At 34.6% G+C, this 19,627-nt stretch overlaps 1 protein-coding gene across 1 annotated transcript in view; it reads left to right on the top strand.

The window, feature by feature from the left end:
- The window catches only part of LOC127072668 (muscle-specific protein 300 kDa), a 40,909-nt gene extending 21,519 nt beyond the window's left edge, over window positions 1-19,390 (top strand). Inside the window, exons 21-33 of the mRNA XM_051013253.1 lie at window positions 12-2,259; window positions 2,340-7,351; window positions 7,705-8,355; window positions 8,488-9,089; window positions 9,181-9,823; window positions 9,939-10,277; window positions 10,784-11,089; window positions 11,210-11,361; window positions 15,150-15,960; window positions 16,150-16,308; window positions 16,422-16,784; window positions 16,873-16,983; window positions 18,742-19,390. Coding sequence (XP_050869210.1) covers window positions 12-2,259; window positions 2,340-7,351; window positions 7,705-8,355; window positions 8,488-9,089; window positions 9,181-9,823; window positions 9,939-10,277; window positions 10,784-11,089; window positions 11,210-11,361; window positions 15,150-15,960; window positions 16,150-16,308; window positions 16,422-16,784; window positions 16,873-16,983; window positions 18,742-18,852 — 11,508 coding nt within the window. The 3' untranslated portion in view covers window positions 18,853-19,390. The remainder of the gene's footprint in view (window positions 1-11; window positions 2,260-2,339; window positions 7,352-7,704; window positions 8,356-8,487; window positions 9,090-9,180; window positions 9,824-9,938; window positions 10,278-10,783; window positions 11,090-11,209; window positions 11,362-15,149; window positions 15,961-16,149; window positions 16,309-16,421; window positions 16,785-16,872; window positions 16,984-18,741) is intronic.
- Window positions 19,391-19,627: the final 237 nt, after the last annotated feature.

The following is a 19,627-nucleotide window of genomic DNA, read 5'->3' as shown; positions in this document are numbered from 1 at the left end:
GTCGAATATAGGAACTCGTGAAGAAATGCGAACAAGCTACTGCAGATCATGCTGCATATCTAGAACGTTATAAACAATGTTCTGAGTGGCTAGCTACTGCAAGGGGCCGCTATCAATCAGTCGCAGATAATTTGTGTGGCACGCGTCAAGAGTTAATCTCAAAAGCTGATACTTTAAAAGAACTTTTAGGACGGCAATCGTCAGCAATCTCCTTACTGAACAGTACGATTGAAACTGGTGAACGTTTATATCCTACGACTGGCGTAGAAGGTAGAGAGATCATTCGTCAACAGTTGTCGGACCTTCAACAAGTTTTAGAAGGATTGTACGATGATATTGCTTCAACGGAACGTGACTTACAAGCTAGAATCGCAAAATGGTCAGGTTTCGACGAGTGTAGTGAAGCTTTTGAAAATTGGTTAAAAGATGCGGAATCCCAACTGAAAGAAGATATTGAATTAAAAACTACCTTGGATGAAAAACGAGGACAGTTGCAAGTTTATCGTACTTTCTTGCACGATGTTCAAGTGCATCAGCAGGATTTGCTGGACCTTTCGGATAAAGCAGATAATCTTCCAGAGCGTACAGACAAAATTGATTCCATAATAAACAAATTAAAACGTAGACATGCTGAAGTACTGAAACGTGCCGCAGCTTTTGTTGAAAGATATGAAGGAATCGTTAGCGATCATCAACAATATAGTAAGGCTGTATTAGATACACACGAATGGCTGGATGCAACTCATAACGCTGTTAATCTTTGGGGTGACACTGAATTAGAACGAGTATCTTTACATACGAATTTAGATCGTTTACAAAATCTTTTACATACGCTTCCAGAAGAGGAACCAAGGGTTCAACAAATTCGCATTCTTGGAGAAAAAGTGATACCTGGTACATTAGAAACGGGTCAAGTTAATATACGATCACAGATTGATTCGTCTCAACAAGAATGGGAAGGTTTAATATCTGCCGTTAAATCGACTATCGAAGCATTGGAAAATAAACTGCAACAATGGAACGAATTTGAGAATTTAAAAGAACGATGTCTAGTTTGGATCAAGGATACAGATACAAAACTTCATGCTGTAGATCTGAAATCGACTTTAGCAGAAAAGAAAGATCAATTGGAGAAATTACGTTCACTTCAAGGAGAAGTACGTGCCAAAGAACTCGAAATTGATGCGGTTACAGAAAGAGCGCAGCAATTACATAAAAATGTATCTTCGCGAACATCACACATATCAGAATTGAGTATTAAATATCAACAAATATCAAGCAAGGTTAAAGATTTAAACAATCGATGGCATCAGTTTGTTGCTGTCCATCAAGAATTTGATAATCAATTGTCCGAGTGTAGCAGATGGTTGAACGATATAAAGAACAAATTAGCTTATTGTTCGGACTTAAGTGCATCTTCGCAAAAAGATTTAGAAAATAAAATGGAAACTATGCAAGATATATTGCTGTATAAAGAAGATGGATTTGCTAAAGTTCAAAATATCGTCGAATTAGCTCAAGCTGTATTGGCAAATACAGCACCAAGTGGACATCAAGCGATAAATGAAGCATTGGCGCATCTTCAAGAACAATGGAGTGCTGTAGCATCGAAAATGCTTGAGACGAAAACGAATTTGGATGATTCCATCAACAAGTGGGCTGGTTTACTCGAACAAATTCAATCGATTAATAAAACTAACGAATATATGCAAACATCGTTAGAAGAAATGTCTCAATTCCAAGCAACAATGACAGAAAAGAGAAGTCAATTGGAACGTATAAAAGCTTTAGAAGAAAAAATTAGATGCGAGAACATAGAAGTTGAGAGTTTGAAAGCTGAAGTTGCTGAAATGATTGCGAGTGGACAACAGGGCTTAGCTGCTTCTCATGCACAAGATATATTGAGTCGATTTGACATGCTTTTTGAAAAAATCAAGTCGCTATTGGCAGAACGAGAAGAACAATACAAGGATCATCGACTTTATAAAGAAGCTCACGACAATTTGATTAGTTGGCTCAATCGAGCGCGTGAGAAGATACCAGCGATGAAACAGAGATCACTAAGTGATAAATTAGCTATAGAAAATGCTGTAGCACCTTTGGAAAGTCTCTTAAATAAGAAAGCTCAAGGTGAACTCTTGGTAGAACATTTACAACATACTGGAAAAGTAGTGTGTGTTAGTACCAATGTTCAAGGTCAAGAAGTTATTAAAAACGAAATCCGTGCTCTCACTGAAAGCTTCGAGGGATTATTTAAAGGTAAGATTATATTTTTCTTATTTTCTTATATAATACATTTGATAGATATTGTAATAATTAAAATATATTTATGTGTGCAGAAATCAAACAGCAAAAGGATCAATTAGAATCTACTATCAGTCAATGGCGCGATTACAAAGATGAATATGAAAGACTTAGCGATTGGTTGCAACAATTTGACATTCTTATCAAAGCGCAAAAAAATGCTTTGTTACCTAATGTTAAAGAGAAACAAAAGCAAGTTCAAGAAGTCAAGGAAATATTAAACAATTTGATGAAAGGTCAAGAACAAATCGACAAGTTTAACAAAACAGCTTCTGGTTTGCTTTCTTCTCATTTGGATACTTACGTTAATAATCAACTTCGTCATTTAAATTCACGGTATCAAGTGCAAGTAAATCTTGCTAAAGACGTGCTAAATAAAGTAGAGACCAATTTAGCTCAGCACGAAGAGTACGAAGCTTATCTCGGAAAGGCACGTGCTTGGATTGAAAACGCAAAGCAGATTATAAGACAAGGAACAGAAGCAGCATCGACCAGTAGTCGCAATGAATTGCAAAATAGATTAGACAAAATACAAGAATTGTTAAGGAAACGAGAAGAAGGACAGAATTTAGTTCACTTGACAATAAATTGTGGGGAAAAGGTGATGAGAAACACACGGTCTGATGGTCGAGAAGAAATTAGCTCGCAATTGAAAGATATACAAAATGATTGGGAACGTTTAGTTAAGAAAATATCAACGACAAAAGTACACTTAGAAACTAGTCTTTTACAATGGGCTGACTACAGTTCTTCTTACTCACAATTGCAGCAATGGATCAACGATCGTGAAGCGAAATTGCAACAAGTTTGGGAACAAAAAGTTTCCAAAGCTAAAAAAGGTTCAGCTGGTCTGAGTTCTTTAGCGATTGGCGAGAGAAAAGCAAATTTACGACAGACAAATAGTATCGTACAGGACATCGTAGCCTTCGAACCGATGATACAATCAGTAGCAACGAAAGCGGAAGATCTTCGACAAGCTACGCCAGCAACAGAGATATCTATTAAATATAAAACTTTAAGTAAGCATGCCCAAGAACTTTATGCAAAACAGAAAGAAACCGTTGAACAACATCAAGCATTTATTGATAGTGGTAACGAATTCTTACAATGGATACGTGTTGCAAAAGAAAGATTAGGCAAATGCTCGGAACCTACAGGTGACAAAGAATCTCTAGCCAGCAAAATTACTCAACTGAAGGTATTGCAGTGTGAACTTTCAGAAGGACAGAAAAAACTTGAGAAAGCTTTGGAACGTGGTAATGCTGCCTGTCAAATCGCTGATGCTGAGGATAAAGAAATCATCGAAGAAGAAGTAGCTTTGCTACAGGACGAATACGACAATTACGTGGACTCATTGGGTACTACGAAATCATTACTAGAAGAGGCTATAGTAAAATGGACTCAGTATGAAGAACAATTTTTTGAAGCTGCAGAATGGTTAACTCAAACTGAACAATTAGTACAATCTTTCAATAAGTTACAGGACAGTCTTGAAGAAAAGAAAAACGTACTTGAACAATTTCAAGTTCATTTGCAAACTTTATTTGATTGGCAAAAGGAACTCGATCGTTTGAATATGAAAGCACAAATGTTGGTCGAAACCTGTGCCGACACACGAATTTCAAATGCAGTTACTCAATTGACAACGAAATACAATGCTCTCTTATCGCTTGCCAAAGAAATTATGCGACGTTTGGAATTACATTATCAGGAACATCAACAACACAATACGTTGCATCAAGAGTGTGAAGATTGGATTGAACGTACTCGAAACAAATTAGGAGAATGTATGGAGATCCCTAGTACTTTGCAGGAAGTTAATAATAAATTGCACACGTGTAAAACCATACGGCAAACTTTAGAACAAGGTCAAAATAAATTACGTTATGCTCTTGAATTAAAGGAAAAAGTTATAATGAATACTGAACAGAACGGTGCCGTAAAAATTCAAGAAGATACTGAAAATCTCAAAGCAGAATTCGATAAATTGTTAGCCGACGTTGAAATTGCTAGACAAAGACTATCGGCGCGAGCAAGTGTACTTGAAGAGTTGAACAAAATTCATAGATTGATCACAGATTGGATTGAAGAAGTTGAAGGAAAGGTTCAAGCCGAAGAAATTTATAGAAATGATCTCAGTGAAAAGCGAGCTCTTTTAGAAAAGTTTAAAACGATTTTAAGAGACATAATAGGTCATAGTGATTCCGTTAATCGACTTAAAACGCGTCTTGCTGAAGATTCGACCATACAGAGAAGTCCTTATGAAGCAACTATTACAAAGTATGAAACAGTTAAGCAATCTATTGCCGATAAAATAGGTAAATTGGAAAATCAAATAAAGGATCATGAGAAATTTCAGCAAGCATATAACGAAGCTGCTGATTGGGTACGTCAAACAAAACTCGAACTTCAACAACATAGCGATACTCATGGAGATAAAGGACAAGTATTGGAACGTGAAAACAAGGTCAGTCAAATTATTTCCTCTCTACCAAAGGGAGATAAGCTAATCTCAAAAGTAATTGAACTAAGGGATGCTGTAATCTCGACTACTGGTACAGAAGGTCAGGATTCCATCAAGCAAGACGTAAAACAATTGCAAAATGATTGGTCGTTACTACAATCTCAGTGCCATGATTCGCATGAAACTCTTAATAATTGTATATCGACATGGTCTCAATTTACAGCTGCGTTGGATAACATGAAAGCATGGATTGATTGTTTCCAGAAGAAAGTAATCGATGAACAATCGAAAGAAAATAAAGCGCAATCGGATTTAGCACGATGCAAACAATTAGTCGATGAAGCTATTAAACAAAAACCTATTCTCGAAGATCTAAATGACAAGTGCGAAGCTTTATTGGAAATGAGTACTTGGAGCTTAGCTCGTGATAAAACGGTACAATTGCAATCGGCGTATACATCGTTACTCACCGATGCACAAAGTTTGGTTTCCAAAGTTGAAAAGAATCTATCGGATCATACCGAATTTTTGAAAGCTAAAAAAGAAATGGAAGATTGGTTATGCTCCGTACAGAAATCTGTGAAAGATTGTGTTGGAACTGGTGATGAAGCATGGGCTAAAGATAAACTAGGAATCCTTAAGGTTGCAGCATCACAAATCACCGAGGGTCAACAATTATTATCGACGTTACAAAATGCTTTCGTGAAGGCCATTAATACAGCATTACCAGAACAACAGGATCAATTAAGAACCGATATGGCTGATCTACGATCAAACTGGGAACAGTTGACTATGGATCTAAATACGAATCAAGCTCGAGTGAAATCAATCCTTAGCCGATGGGAGGATCATGCAGAAACATATAATAAATTTAAGAAATGGTTAGATGAAACTTACGAATCAACGGAAGATCTACCAAATACGAAAGGAGAATTTGGTGAAATGAAAACTTTACTTGAACGGTATAAACACATACAAGAAACGGTTCATAGTAAAAAGACCGACCTGGATAATTTAATGGAAGAAGCTGGCGAATTGTCAAACTGGGCACAAAATAACGTAACGTTAGAACGTTCGAAAGAACTTTTGACGAAGTGGCAAATTTTAGGTGATCGTGTCAACAAGAGAAAGAAATCGATAGAAGATGAAATGAAAGAATACAATGCATATCATGCGGCATTACAGGACACAGAAAAATGGCTGTTGCAAATATCTTTCCAATTGATGGCTCATAACTCACTCTATATAACTAGTAAAGAACAAACAATGGCTCAGATGAAACAACACGAATCATTATTAATGGAAATACAAAAATATCAAACGGTACTTGATGATTTAAAAGCTAAAGGTCAAGGACAAATTAATCAATACGTAATAGTAAATAAAGAAATCAAGACTACCATAGAAACACAATTACAAAATGTTCAAGATAGTTACAATTCTTTGCTAAATACTGCTTTACAAATAAAAGGTAGATTAGCAGACTCTTTAACGAAATTCCAAGAGTATGAAAATACATTGGAAAGTATTGCAAAGAATCTAGATTCCTATCAACCTGAAATAGCTCGTGAATTAGAAGCTCCTGTAGATACTCTTGCCGAAGCAGAAGAAAGTCTAGAAAACGCACGAATATTACATAATAAGTTACAAGCTGAGAAAACGCGTCTCGCATTGGCAGTCGAAGCTTGTGAAGCAGCAGCAGCTTGCATTTCTAGACCTGGCAGTCCTTTAGATGCACCACCGGTTCAAATTGCACCTAGAGAGGTTGAAATTCGAACGAGATTGGAAGATCTTATCGATCAAATGCAAACCCACTTGACAAATGTGACAAAAGTAGTAAGTGATCTCGAAGAACAAACTAGGCAGAAAAATGCATTATGTATGTGGATAAATCAACAACGAGCACTTTGCGCAGAGTGGAAATCCAGACCAGCAAAATTACGTGCTGAGGCAGCACAGGCTGAATTACAAACAATGAACGAACTGTTAGTAAATGTTAATGAACGTCGTACTCGTGCTATAACAGAATTAGCATCACATCCGGAAATACAGGAAGTTGAAGATGGACTAAATAAATTAGAAGCAGAATTAACTGATGCCATTGCAGGTAAACAGGCATCACAAGATCTGATACAAAAGTATAGAAATCAAGTGCAAGATATCCAAACATGGTTTGATACCCTCTCAAAGAAAGCTGATGGTATTGAAAAGGGTTGTGGTTTTACGATCGGTCAAAAGATTTCAAATATAAAAGAAATCATCGGTGAATTTGAATCCCAAGGTGGAGACAGAATGGACGAAGTTAAAAAATTGGGAGATCAAGTTATGGATTCTGTTAGTAATTTAGACTCGCAACAAATCGAGGAACAGATCAAGTTTGTAGAAAGACGATACACAGACATAAGTAAAAAATTGCAAAGGAAAACGCAAGTTCTAGATATGACAGCTCAAGGTATCGAAGCAACTCGTCAAGAAATCGAGGAGAACCGAAATTGGATTGAACAGAAAAAAGAACACGCTAGACTAACCGAGCCACTTGGATACGAGAGTAAACAAGCAGAAGAAAGATTGCTTGTTCTCAAGGTAATTAACAATAATTTTTATTAAATTAGTTCAGTTATTTGTAATACAATATAGTTAAGTTTAATTTTAACGATTTTTATATTGTTTCTTAATACATTCACTGCTGACAGTCACTAAGCTTTTCATTTATAATATTTATATTTCCCATATCCGCGGACGTTATCGATGGAGGAAAAGCAAATAAATATTACATATCATTATATATTTCTGTGCAATTCAATAGTATAATTTAATTCGATATCTTATTATATTTTTAATACAATCTAACTAACGCGGTCAAAAATACACTTGACGGTGAATGTATTAAATATATCCTTAATATAAATCATATAAAATTAAACATGCCATTCTAGGGTATATTAAAAGAAGCCGAAAACAAACAAATGATAGTGGACACACTTGAAAAACGTGTTGGAAATATGCAAAATGAATTAGAGACTAGTGAACAGCAGCAACTAGAAGATGATACGAAGGCTTTGCGTGGAGAACATATTGAATTACGCAATATTTTGCAAGAAGAAATTTCTATTGCAAGTGCCACCGTGGATGCATGTCGTAAATTTGAAACTGATCTTGCACGAGCTCGTACATGGATCAAAAATAAGAGCAATGAATTAAAGAAACTTAGCGGATACCTTCCACTTAAAGCCTCGAAAGTTGAACAGGAAATTACACAGCACAGCAGTCTAGAATCTGAAATTGCATCTTTCAATGAAGGCAATTTGAATGATATTATAAAACAAGGACACAATATGTTGAAAGAATGTAATGCAGAAGACCGTGCTAAATTACAAGCTCTACTAGATGATCTGAACAAAGATTATGAAGAACTGAAGAAAGAAGGTAAAGAAAAGCAAGCATCCCTTAACGATCTTCTTCAAGGACGCAAATCATTCGAGAATGAAATGGACAAATGTCAGCGATGGATCAATGAAGCGGAAGTTGCTACTTCGTTAGAATTACGAACGTCTAGCGTTGATGTTCTTCGTGAACAGCTTGCTAAGGTATTCATCATTTTTTCTACATTAGAAACGTTAATTCTTTTTATGACATTGTGCATTTATTTCTTATTTATTTTCTTGTCTTAATTTATTTCATATGACAATTTATTAATTTGTTTTATTACCTTCTTTCAGTACGATCGATTAAAGAAAGAAGCCAAAGAATATGAAGATAATATAGAAAAAATAACTCAGCAAGGAAAATCTATTTTGCCTACTATCAGTGATGCAGATAAACAAGAACTGAGTGAACAATTAAAATGTATGAAGGAAGCTCACGATAGAGTAGCTAATGTAATAAATGAACGGGCTAATAATCTGCAGAAAAAAATTGACGAAGCCGAAGAAGCAGCAGCACGTGTTGCCGAAGCAGTACAATTTATGGCAGATATTCAAAAAGAACTTCAGGATTTGAATAAACCGATTGGTGCACGTATTGAAGACGTTGAAGGAATGTTAGTAGCTTATGAAAGAATATTAGATGATCTTAAAAGCAACAAATCAAAATTATCTGGTTTACAATCAGCTAATGTCGGTGATCTTCAAAGTATTCTTGCTCAACAAGATGATCTTATAAGAGCATTAGAAGCGCAAATTGCAAAATTGAGACAGCTATTACTCCTTCGGCAACAATTTATAGCATTGGTTGGTGAAATTACTACTTTCATTGCTAAATATACTGAAATAATTCGAGATATTGAAAAATCTGGTCAAACAACAGAGGACAAAATCAAAAGGTATTTTTATATCGAATATTTATGAAATACAATTCTCCTTTACTTATTACAAATAAATAAATAATATGTATAATAATATTCGTCTTAACAGGTATGATGATGCTATATTAAAAATACAAGAATGTGAAGCTACACTCGCAAGTGCTACAGACAAGGGACAACAAATAGCTGCAGAAGGTTCGGCCGTTGATAGAAATATTATAACAGAGCAATTGCAAACACTTAAACAACAACTCCAGGGTCTTAGAAGAGCCGTCGAAACGCAGAGGGAACAACACGAGCTAGCTGCTGCAGAACATAGAAGATTAGCCGAGGAATTGGCTGATATTTTAGATTGGATAGAGAGCAAGGAAAAAGAAGTTAAGTCGAGGCCACTTTTGGAAAGAGATCCGTTAAGCGTAGAAGAGGAGATAAATAAGCACAAAATTCTTTGTGATAGTATAAACGAATATTTAGACAAAATTCGAACTTTGAAAGACTCTGTACGACACGAGGAAGGCATGCCAGGATCTCTAAAAGAAATGCTGAGTGAAGCGATGTCTTTATTAACTTCATTGCCTAGAGAAATGCAGGAACGTGGAAATTATATTGAAAGTAACTTACAAATGCGGTTGAATTATGGCCAGCTAGCCGAAAAATTACATCATTGGGTTAAAGAAGCTAAGATTCGACTTGAAAGTGATAAAGATGGACTTGATTTTGAAAATATTCTTAGCGATTTGGAGGAACACAAAGTGAGTAATCGATGGAACGATATCGACTAATTCCTTTATTAAGATATAAATTTATTTTGATATATAAGGATATGTCAATGAACTTTCTAAAATGATCATTACTTTGTACTTTCAGATATACTTTAGTACCGAATCTTCCATTCGTGAACTGGTCTCTCAACAAATTCAACAAGCAGCAGATAAAATATGGCCATCCTTAAATAGTTCTGAACAAGAGGAACTAAGCGCTGAACAACAACAACATACTCAACTATTGAAGAACACATTAAATACTGCTAGATCTCAACGAGCTCGTATGGAACAAGGGGCAGAGACTTGGAGAGACTACAGTCAAACCTTGGAACGTGTACGTGCTGTCATAGCTAGGACAAGATTCACGGATGAACCTGTCACAACGTTAGCCGGCTTGCAATTTAATATTCAAAAGATTACACACGCATTAAATGATATTCAGGTAAATGAAATGATTTAACTCTTATGTTCGAAATTGTAGATGACATCACTTTTTATCCGTACTGTATTAAAACGTAAATGTAATTCTTAGAATCAAAGAGAGAAGTCGTTTTAATCTAAAAAGAGAATGTAGTACGAATCGTTGATTACATATAACGTATAGCAAAAATCTCGGTCAATGTCAAGCATTTATTATACTTAAAAAAGCAATACTGAATTATTTATCTTGACAAAAGTATTCGATAATGGCATATATAAAGAGAGTCTCGAGGTCATTAATGACGAATACTATCGAATGTGTCGGTGATGTTTGGGTAATTTCGTTGATAAACAAAATGGTGCAATGACATTTCACTCGGAAGTTTTCTCCGATGATGTCAAGTTTGCGAATGATGTCATCCACAAGGCAAACCGGTGGATCAGAGTTATTATTATTCAACCGCCAGTTAGTCGTGCTTGGCAACGCAAAGCACCGTGCCTGATATCGTTTCTTACTCTTTCTCTCAGAATCAACAGTTCGAGTTAGACTTGTTAAACGAACGTGGCCGAGAAGTCCTACATCTGGCAAATCCTAGAAATAAGAAGAAGATAGAAGATCAATTATCGGAGATAACTACCGAATGGAAAGAACTTGTTTCTGGTCTAGAAGGTCGTAGAGACGCTCTTGAAGCTCTTTCAAGACATTGGGAAGAATTGGAAACGCGTTACTCTCATGTCGAGACTCGACTAAACGCCATCGAGGAAAAGAGCAAACTCATCGATACAGTAGTTCGATCCAAGCAACATCTACAAGATATTAGTAAAGCTCTGAACGTAAGTATTATAATTCTATTTAGATAATATCAAAATTGACGATTAATTGGGATCCGAAAATTTCTCTATAAAAATTGAAACGTAATCTTATTAATTAATCTTATTTCATTCTCCAATCAGGAATCGATTACGGACGCTGATAAGCTTAGACCTGCAACGGAGGAGATACAAACATTAGCGGGACCAGTACTTGTATATCTCGCAGCCTTTACACAGGCGCCGGCATGCGCGCTCGAGGAGCGCATCAAAAATCTTCAAAAATCCGTCGAATCGTGAGTCAGAATGACATTTCTTTTCTTTTATCTAATTTTTTGTTCTTTTTTTTTTTTGCTACGCTCCATACATGGACTCGTTCGACTCCAAATCATTAAATTATTTAAACGTTAAATTTCATAGTTTATTATTTGATACTATACTCATATCACGCTCGATATTAATAATGCGTGCTTACACAGATAATCTCTATAAAAATCATTATCTACATCCAGATAGGTTGTGACTCTAACCAAGAAACGTTCGTGATATTTTACCGTGCTATACTATGTTTAAACGTGTTGTGATTCTTGTCGATATCTATATCTATTATTCTGGCAGCAGAACTTCAAAAGAAGTAAAATCATTGCCAATTTTAGCGGTATACGCATGAATTGCACAATTCGTAATAATCGTTCGAGCGAAAAATGGTTAAGGTACGTTCGGAATAATTTCAATCAAGAAATAATATTATTTTATAATAATTATTTGCCATTCTATTGTTACAATTTATAGAAAATTTGAAAAATATTATCGCGAAATATGTCCAGGAGCAGTTTGGCATGTGCATGAAGAGTGTGTATTTAGCTTCAGCTTTTTTATTGTACAACTTTTTTACAGTCGTCGTATATTTCGTTCCAGAAATGAGTTTAAATATTTCATTTATTTAATATAGGTGTGTAAAAGAAAATAAAAACGCGCGTTACAATCGCTGCGATTATAACAAATAATCCGTTCAGTATTTACGTTTGACAAATTTACTTTCACGAAGAGTTAAGAAGATGACCGTTATCTTCTATCTTACAACAACGCATTAAGCGAACATAGTGAAACAATCAAATATGTTTCCGAACGCAAAATATACTATGTTTTTCGAAATAGTAAAATAAGTATGACAAATAATCATACAAAATCGCTTAGAAAAATAATTAATTTGTTTATCGGTCTTCAACACAATGTATTCACTATTGATCAACTAAACTCAAAATATATGTACCTTCGACAACAAGAGACATAAATACGTCATTGCTGTCCGATTTTTAAATTCCAATGCAAGATATATGAAGATGTACGACAATCATTATTCGTGATGATGCACTGATATAACATTTGTTAATTCTCTTTCGTGATATATTATTACATACTCTTTGAGTAAATCATCTTATATCTTATTTTTACATAGCAATATATCTATATCTATACCCTATATATATATATATATATATATATATATATATATATATATATATATATATATATATATAGATATATATATAGATAGATAGATAGATAAATGTATAGTAGTCATCGATATATTCGTTTTGTATAAAACGATTCATCGAAAATTCTCTATTCTCTTTTGCATTTTCCATCGTCTCTTTTTTTCTTGTTTAGTTCGTATTATTCTTAGGACACAGGCACACATACATCGTGGCCCGTCTTCGGTTTTCATTCTTGGCCAGCCAAGTTGGCCTTTAAAGCCAGATCGCATGCGTCGCAGCTTGCTTCGTCAAGGCAGAGCGGCGAAAATTCGACGATGGCATCGTACCCTTAATAACGTTCCGAACCGCGACCGCTGCTGTTTGACTTGATTGTGCCGCGCCATAGTATTCTCCAAGAATTAATATATATTTTAGAGAAGGAGAAAAGAGAGGATAAGGAGAATAGGGTGGGGGTGAAATGCCTTGTGGATCATATTTTGCAAATTGTGAACATATATTTCGTGGGAAAGAGGTAGGGATAAATGAAAGATAATAGAAAAGGTTAAAATAAAAAAGGAATAATAATCCGTCGCGATTATATGTTACTCTTTTACGAATGTCATCGTCGTTTTCTTCAAATTCACGCAAATCGTGACACAGGAGTGATAGTGCGGTATATTTGTACGTCATGAATCGAAACAATGCTGTTGATTTTTTCGAACACGTTCGTTCTTTTATCGAATATATCATTTAGAAATTTTCTTTTTTTTTTTCTTCAAAAGAATTTGTGAAATGTAAGAATTATTATTATTATTATTATTATTATTATTATTATTATTATTATTATTATTATTATTATTATTATTATTATTATTAATTTTTTTTATTTTTATTATTATTATAAATTAGTCACATGGGTAAAATACTCTCTATTTTTTCTTTATCTTTTTTGTTTCATTTTTTTTTCATTATTGGTTTCATTTACTTATATTGCTGACAATAATAACGTATACCTCGTTATCGATAAAACAGTTCATGTTCTTCTGATTGAATCAAGCAATGGATCCCTTCTTTGAAATTTGATCCCAGTGCAACGCCACGTGGATATACGTCCTTTAAACGGTTACTAAGGGAATAAAAATAAAAGGAATCATTGATTGTTTGAAATTATATGTAAAATGATTTAGTGTAAATATTTACATTACGATATAAATACTTATTCACGTGCTGAAGTTAACATCATCGTTTCTTAGAAATTTCAAAACATATTAACGAGATGAAATCATCGACGAAATAATATCGAATACTTGACATATTATGAATAGTAAATTTCAATACATAACATGTAGAAACATTTCTATGGTAATGATTTCATTGCGATATAAAAAAAATTATTTTTAACATATATGAAAAGATATATTCTCATTTTGAGATGATAAAAATGACATAAAAATTTATTTGCATTGCAAAAAATATAAATCATAAGAACAAGGATCATTAATGACGTAATATGGACTTCAAGTCTAATACAAATCGAATTCAAGAAAACGATATGACTTAAATTCCGTCATGTTGCTCTTTGCGTTTCTGCCACTGTTGTGTCATTTTGTGAAACTTCTTTAGCCGGTCTAATCTATTTTTATATCGTACGCTTCGTCATAGCACGTACACACGCATAAGCATTACGGCATTTCCGACATCTTTCAAAAAATAGATTTTTACGACCGGTACAGGATATGATATAATCTTATACAAATTTTTAAAACACCATCATTGTTGTAAAAAATAAAATTAGTAATCGGGGAATCTGTGTTAATAAAAAAAAAACACGATTGGCAATGATTTATATTAAAAATTAACTCTTAATAATAAGCACTTTTCTCCTTTCTCTCATATTCTTATTATTTCGAAAAATGAATAATTATAAATAGAATAAGATATTTATATTGAAATATATTGAAACGTATTTTTATCATAACAAATTTGGTCGAAAGGATTTTCATAAGCATCACGGAAATGGATGGAACATTTAGAGTCGCTCTGAAAACTCTTTCTCTCTATCTATCTCTCTCTCTCTCTCTCTCTCTCTCTCTTTCTCTCTCTCTCTCTCTTTCTCTCTCTCTCTCTCTCTCTCTCTCTCTCTCTCTCTCTCTATCTATCTATCTTTCGGTTCAACATACATAGTTCGTTCATCTACTTTTAGCCAAAGCTACCTCAGCTCTTGCGCCCGTCTCTGGCTCTGGGAATCAAGCCAGCCGAAGACGAAGTAGCGATACGCATTTCCGATTCTAAATTTGTTGTCCCTCGTTCCGGCTAACTTGACGTCCTAAGGCCACCACTGATCGTTCCAGGCATTTTTCATTTATACCTTTTTCGTTCGCTTTTTAAGTTATATATCGATATCATATATAGAAATCATTAGTCACGCATATGTATAATACACAATTAATTTTAATGCGATCAAGAAGAAAATACGACAATGACAAATTTGTCTTTTTCAATATCATTCCTCATATTTATCGATGTAGGGAAACGCGAACAATAAAATAACAAGGTTGATATAATTATTATTCGAGACGTGAAACGTATTGATATACTCATTACAGACTCGTTGGTTCATTACGAGAGAAATCGAAGAAAGCGGAGGAAGATCTAAAGGAACTCGAGAATACAGAAAGTGAAATCGAAAGACTACGTAAGGACTTAAACGAAGCTCGAAGTAGCGCAACGAACCTCTACGTGTTCGGCGCTGATCAGGAAACAGCTGAGAACGAGGTGAAAGAATTGAAGTCTCACCTCGACGATCTCGTTGAGACTGCAAAGAAATTTTCTGGAAACACTAAGGCGCGGTACCAAGTTAGCCAGCAGCTGGTACCAAGTGATCTTTCCCAGCATTTAACCGCTCTCGAGCTCTGTGCTGAGGCAACCGCACAGGCAATGGATGAGAAGCAGAGAGAACTTAAACGCGCTAGGACCACTAGGTCGGATTATTTGACCGACGTAGACGAGGTCCAGGCTTGGGTAAGACAAGCTGAAATAAAAGTGCAAGATAGGTCTATAGAACCGATCGCACTTAGGGAAAGTCTCAGACAAATACAGAATGAGCTGGGCCCGATCACGGATAAGCTCGAACGATTAACGAGAAATGGTCGTGTGATCATTGAGAATACGAGAGACGATGCCGAAAAAGAATTAATCGAAAAAACAGTTAATGACTTGAGCGAACAGTTGGGACAAGTACGAAATTGGCTCGATGAAAAGAGACAAATTGTTGGCGACACCTTGGACGCATGGCAAAGGTTCCTTACACTTTACGATGCTGTCAGGATCTGGACTGAAGAAAAGAAGCAATTCCTAACAGAACCACTCAAACTCAGTACCCTCGTTCAGGCCAGACAAAGGCTACACGAATATTCGGTACGTTCGATGGACCGAAATAGACATTCTCTCTCACTCTCTCTCTCTCTCTCCCTCTCTCTTTCTTTCTCTCTCTCTCTCTCTCTTTCTCTCTCTCTCTCTCTCTCTCTGTCTCTTTTTCTCTCTCTTATTATCCATTGGTAGGAATTCTTAGCTATGATAATCGGTATATCACATCTCGTGTTGCAGACTGCTGTAAAAAGCTGTAAACAGGTAAACAAAAATCTAAGCGACATGGCAAAAGAGTTAGACAATATTCGTCAAGTAACAACCACTGGTGATTTACCGGAGAAATTTACCGAGGCAGAGGAAGCTAAAATACAAGTCGAAGGGCAACTATTGGAAAGAGTTAGTCTTCGAATTTCTTTCTTTTTCCCTTACGTTAGGATATCGATTAGGATATTAACAGGATAGGATAGTTTGTCGGGCTCTGTAGATTTATTAAATACCTTATATTTTAGAACGCTTTGCTGCAAGAAACTAGCGAAGAGTGGGAGCAATGCGAAAGAAAAATGAAGGAGGTTAGAAGTTGGATGGAAAAAGCTAGGCAGACGCTCGAGTCGCCACAAAATAAGAAAAAGCCTTTGCATGATCAGCATGCTATTAGGGAAAAAATGCTGAGCGATATAACGATACAAAAAACTAAAATCAAAATATCCATCGAAAAACTTCGAGTACACTTCAGATCTGGAATCGGTGGAGACAAAAAGATAACCGAAATTGCCGAAGAATTACTCTCGGAATTAGACGTCCTTTATAAAACCGTAACAGAAGAGACTGCATCCTTGGAGCTCTGCTTGGATCAGATTGATCAATATCAACAGGTCAGACACATGACCTCTTAATGATAATGGATCTTTTTATTCGTTTGCGAGATTCTTAGTCGAACGCGCCAATTTTTTTTTATTTCAGGAAATACAAAAATTACGACAAAAGGTTGTTCAAGTGGAACAGCAACTTAGGACAGTATTAAGCCCAACATATTTACCAAACAACAGAGAAAAAGCTATTCAAGAACAGCAGGTACGTTTAACAAATCACAATTTTTTTTTATTACCGCACAAATGCGCTGAAGTAGTAGGCAATTATTAGTATTCTCTCGATACCATCACTGAAACTTCTTGTTTCATTCTGCTCAAATACAGCATTCACCCTTATCAACGCTCTACTGTAGAAATCACTATTATATCGGATCAGATATAACCGTTTTCTTCCATATCCGTACAATAACTTTTTAACTCGTAGTGATTACCAACTAACCGTCGATCGAGCAACAATTAACCATAATTGCTACAAACTATGCAATATTACTTTAATAAAAAAGAAATTTTCTTTTTTATTAACCACATAGAAAATGCCAAAAGTGGAAATTTAAAAGAAGATCATAATCTTCATTACTAACAATTAAGACTAATTAAATTTAATTATAAATAATTATAAATGAAGTTATTATAATCCAAAGTATATTTCCACTTTAATAGCTCTATCACCTTTACTTTCCATCCTAAAACTTAATCGTAGATATATACTACCCTTTAACCTTGATTTCCTTTCATCGCTGAAAATCATTACGATCGCCTTCAGAACTTTCCATAGTGATACATCATCGCTTATATGACTCTGGTTGGTATCAAAATGCAATTGTACTTGTTCACGTCTCCTTTTTATATATTATGTGATACAAATAAGTATCCACTATTATTATTATTATTATTACTATTATTATTATTATTAATGTTATTATTATGATTATGATTATTATTATTATTATCTCTTATTATTTTTAAAAGATATCTTAACTGTTTAAGTTTTCTACCTCTATGAATATAATATATATTATATATATATTATATTATATATGTAATATATATTATATATATATTTATATATATATTATTAGAAAGGGAGTTACTTGATTTTGTTTGCTTTGTGTTATTTTTGGTTTTAATAATTCACTGTACTTCTTTATCACGTGTGTACATCGCTATGCGTTGAAACAATTGTTTTATGTTCACAAATATGCACGCGTGTTCGTGTGTTTGTATAACTGTCACTATAAGCACTCTAGGTAGAAAAAAAGATCACGAAATACAATACGAAATGCTTTCGTGTTCGTGCGTATCAGGCAACACATAGCACATATTTATTCGTGTACACACACATTCACGTGAATTATGTGGTAAAATGTTATTTCCGTTGCAAGAGCTTTACGTGTAATTACGTGGCGAATTACCGCTGCTAAATATAATATAAAATTTGAAATCAAGCAAAAAATATTTTTAAAATAGTAAAAATAATAAAAGATCAGAAGAAAACAGAAAAAAAATCAAGTGACCTCTAAACGCAAATCAATATGCAAACAAATTATAATGGTGTATGATAATTTGGAGTTATTTATTTTCTGTTTCGTTTATGTATATACCAGCTGTTTTATTTACGTTATTTTGTTTGCCAAACCTTTTGCCTATCACTATCCTTTCAATCACGATCCTCATATGCTCTTCTACGGCTTTCATTTTGTCGTCATCACAATCGTTCCGCTTCCCTCATTAATTCCCATATTTTTGATTTACCTCATAAATAACCAAATTGTGCCTAAAATCTGATAACACGTTTACATCATATTTTCTTCTCCCTTCTCCCTTCTCCCTCCCTCTCTCTCTCTCTCTCTCTCTCTCTCTCTCTCTCTCTCTCTCTCTCTCTCTCTCTCTCTCTCTCTCTCTCGCTCGCTCGTTCGACGTGTTACGCGTGCTTATATTTAACAAAATTTAAACGCAACAGATTTATCGAGAAAAAATTAAATCATTGCAAAGTAAAATCCATTCGTTTACCGAAAGAATGAAGCTCATTGTTCAAAGAGGCACTCCTGACCCAGAACTTCTGGATCCGTGACAATAAATTTACCTTATAATCAATTGTTCCTGTCATCGTCATTGCTGTCAATTATCAGAAATGTCAATAAACAACGGCAGATCTTCCCGCATAGATTCATCGAAATCACGAATATCACACTTCAATAACATAATTTACAGTTTTTTCAAAAAATCCATGCGACTGACGTTGACCGTTTTATCGATAACGATAATTGAAAGTATTGACGATGTCCCATACTACACATTTCAATCTGGATAAGGATAATGATAATATAATGATGATTAACAATTAATGAATATATTCAATAAGTGTAATCATCTTCTACATTCTCTTTATCCACTGATGATCGCTCGATCCAATGTTTTTAGTATACCAAGATTTTTTAACTAAGTTTCTATATTGAACAAAGTTACTTGTATACATAATGGGCTACATGAAATATATCACGATTTCATTTCTTCATTATATACATATAGTTTAGCTGTAATCTTATATTAAAGAGTATAGTCTAATTAAGAGATTAAGCAAATAAAAAGCCCGTTTTTCGCTAATCAAATTGCGTCTATGTTCCTTCGGAAAGTCCATGCAATATCTACTGTTATTTTTTTCTTTTTTTTTTCTTCGTAGACAAATATATATATATGTGTGTGTATATACATATATATATATATATAATGTATATATATGTATATATATATTTATTTATTTATTTATTTAAACGCGCCATATATCAACCAAGTTCTGCGACGAAAGTAACTGCCTCCTCTACCCTACCCCGTTAGGCCCCAAGCCC

The sequence above is a fragment of the Vespula vulgaris genome, chromosome 2 (genome assembly GCF_905475345.1).
Source record: "Vespula vulgaris chromosome 2, iyVesVulg1.1, whole genome shotgun sequence".
NCBI lineage: Eukaryota > Metazoa > Arthropoda > Insecta > Hymenoptera > Vespidae > Vespula > Vespula vulgaris.
This window is presented reverse-complemented; position numbering and strand designations above follow the sequence as displayed.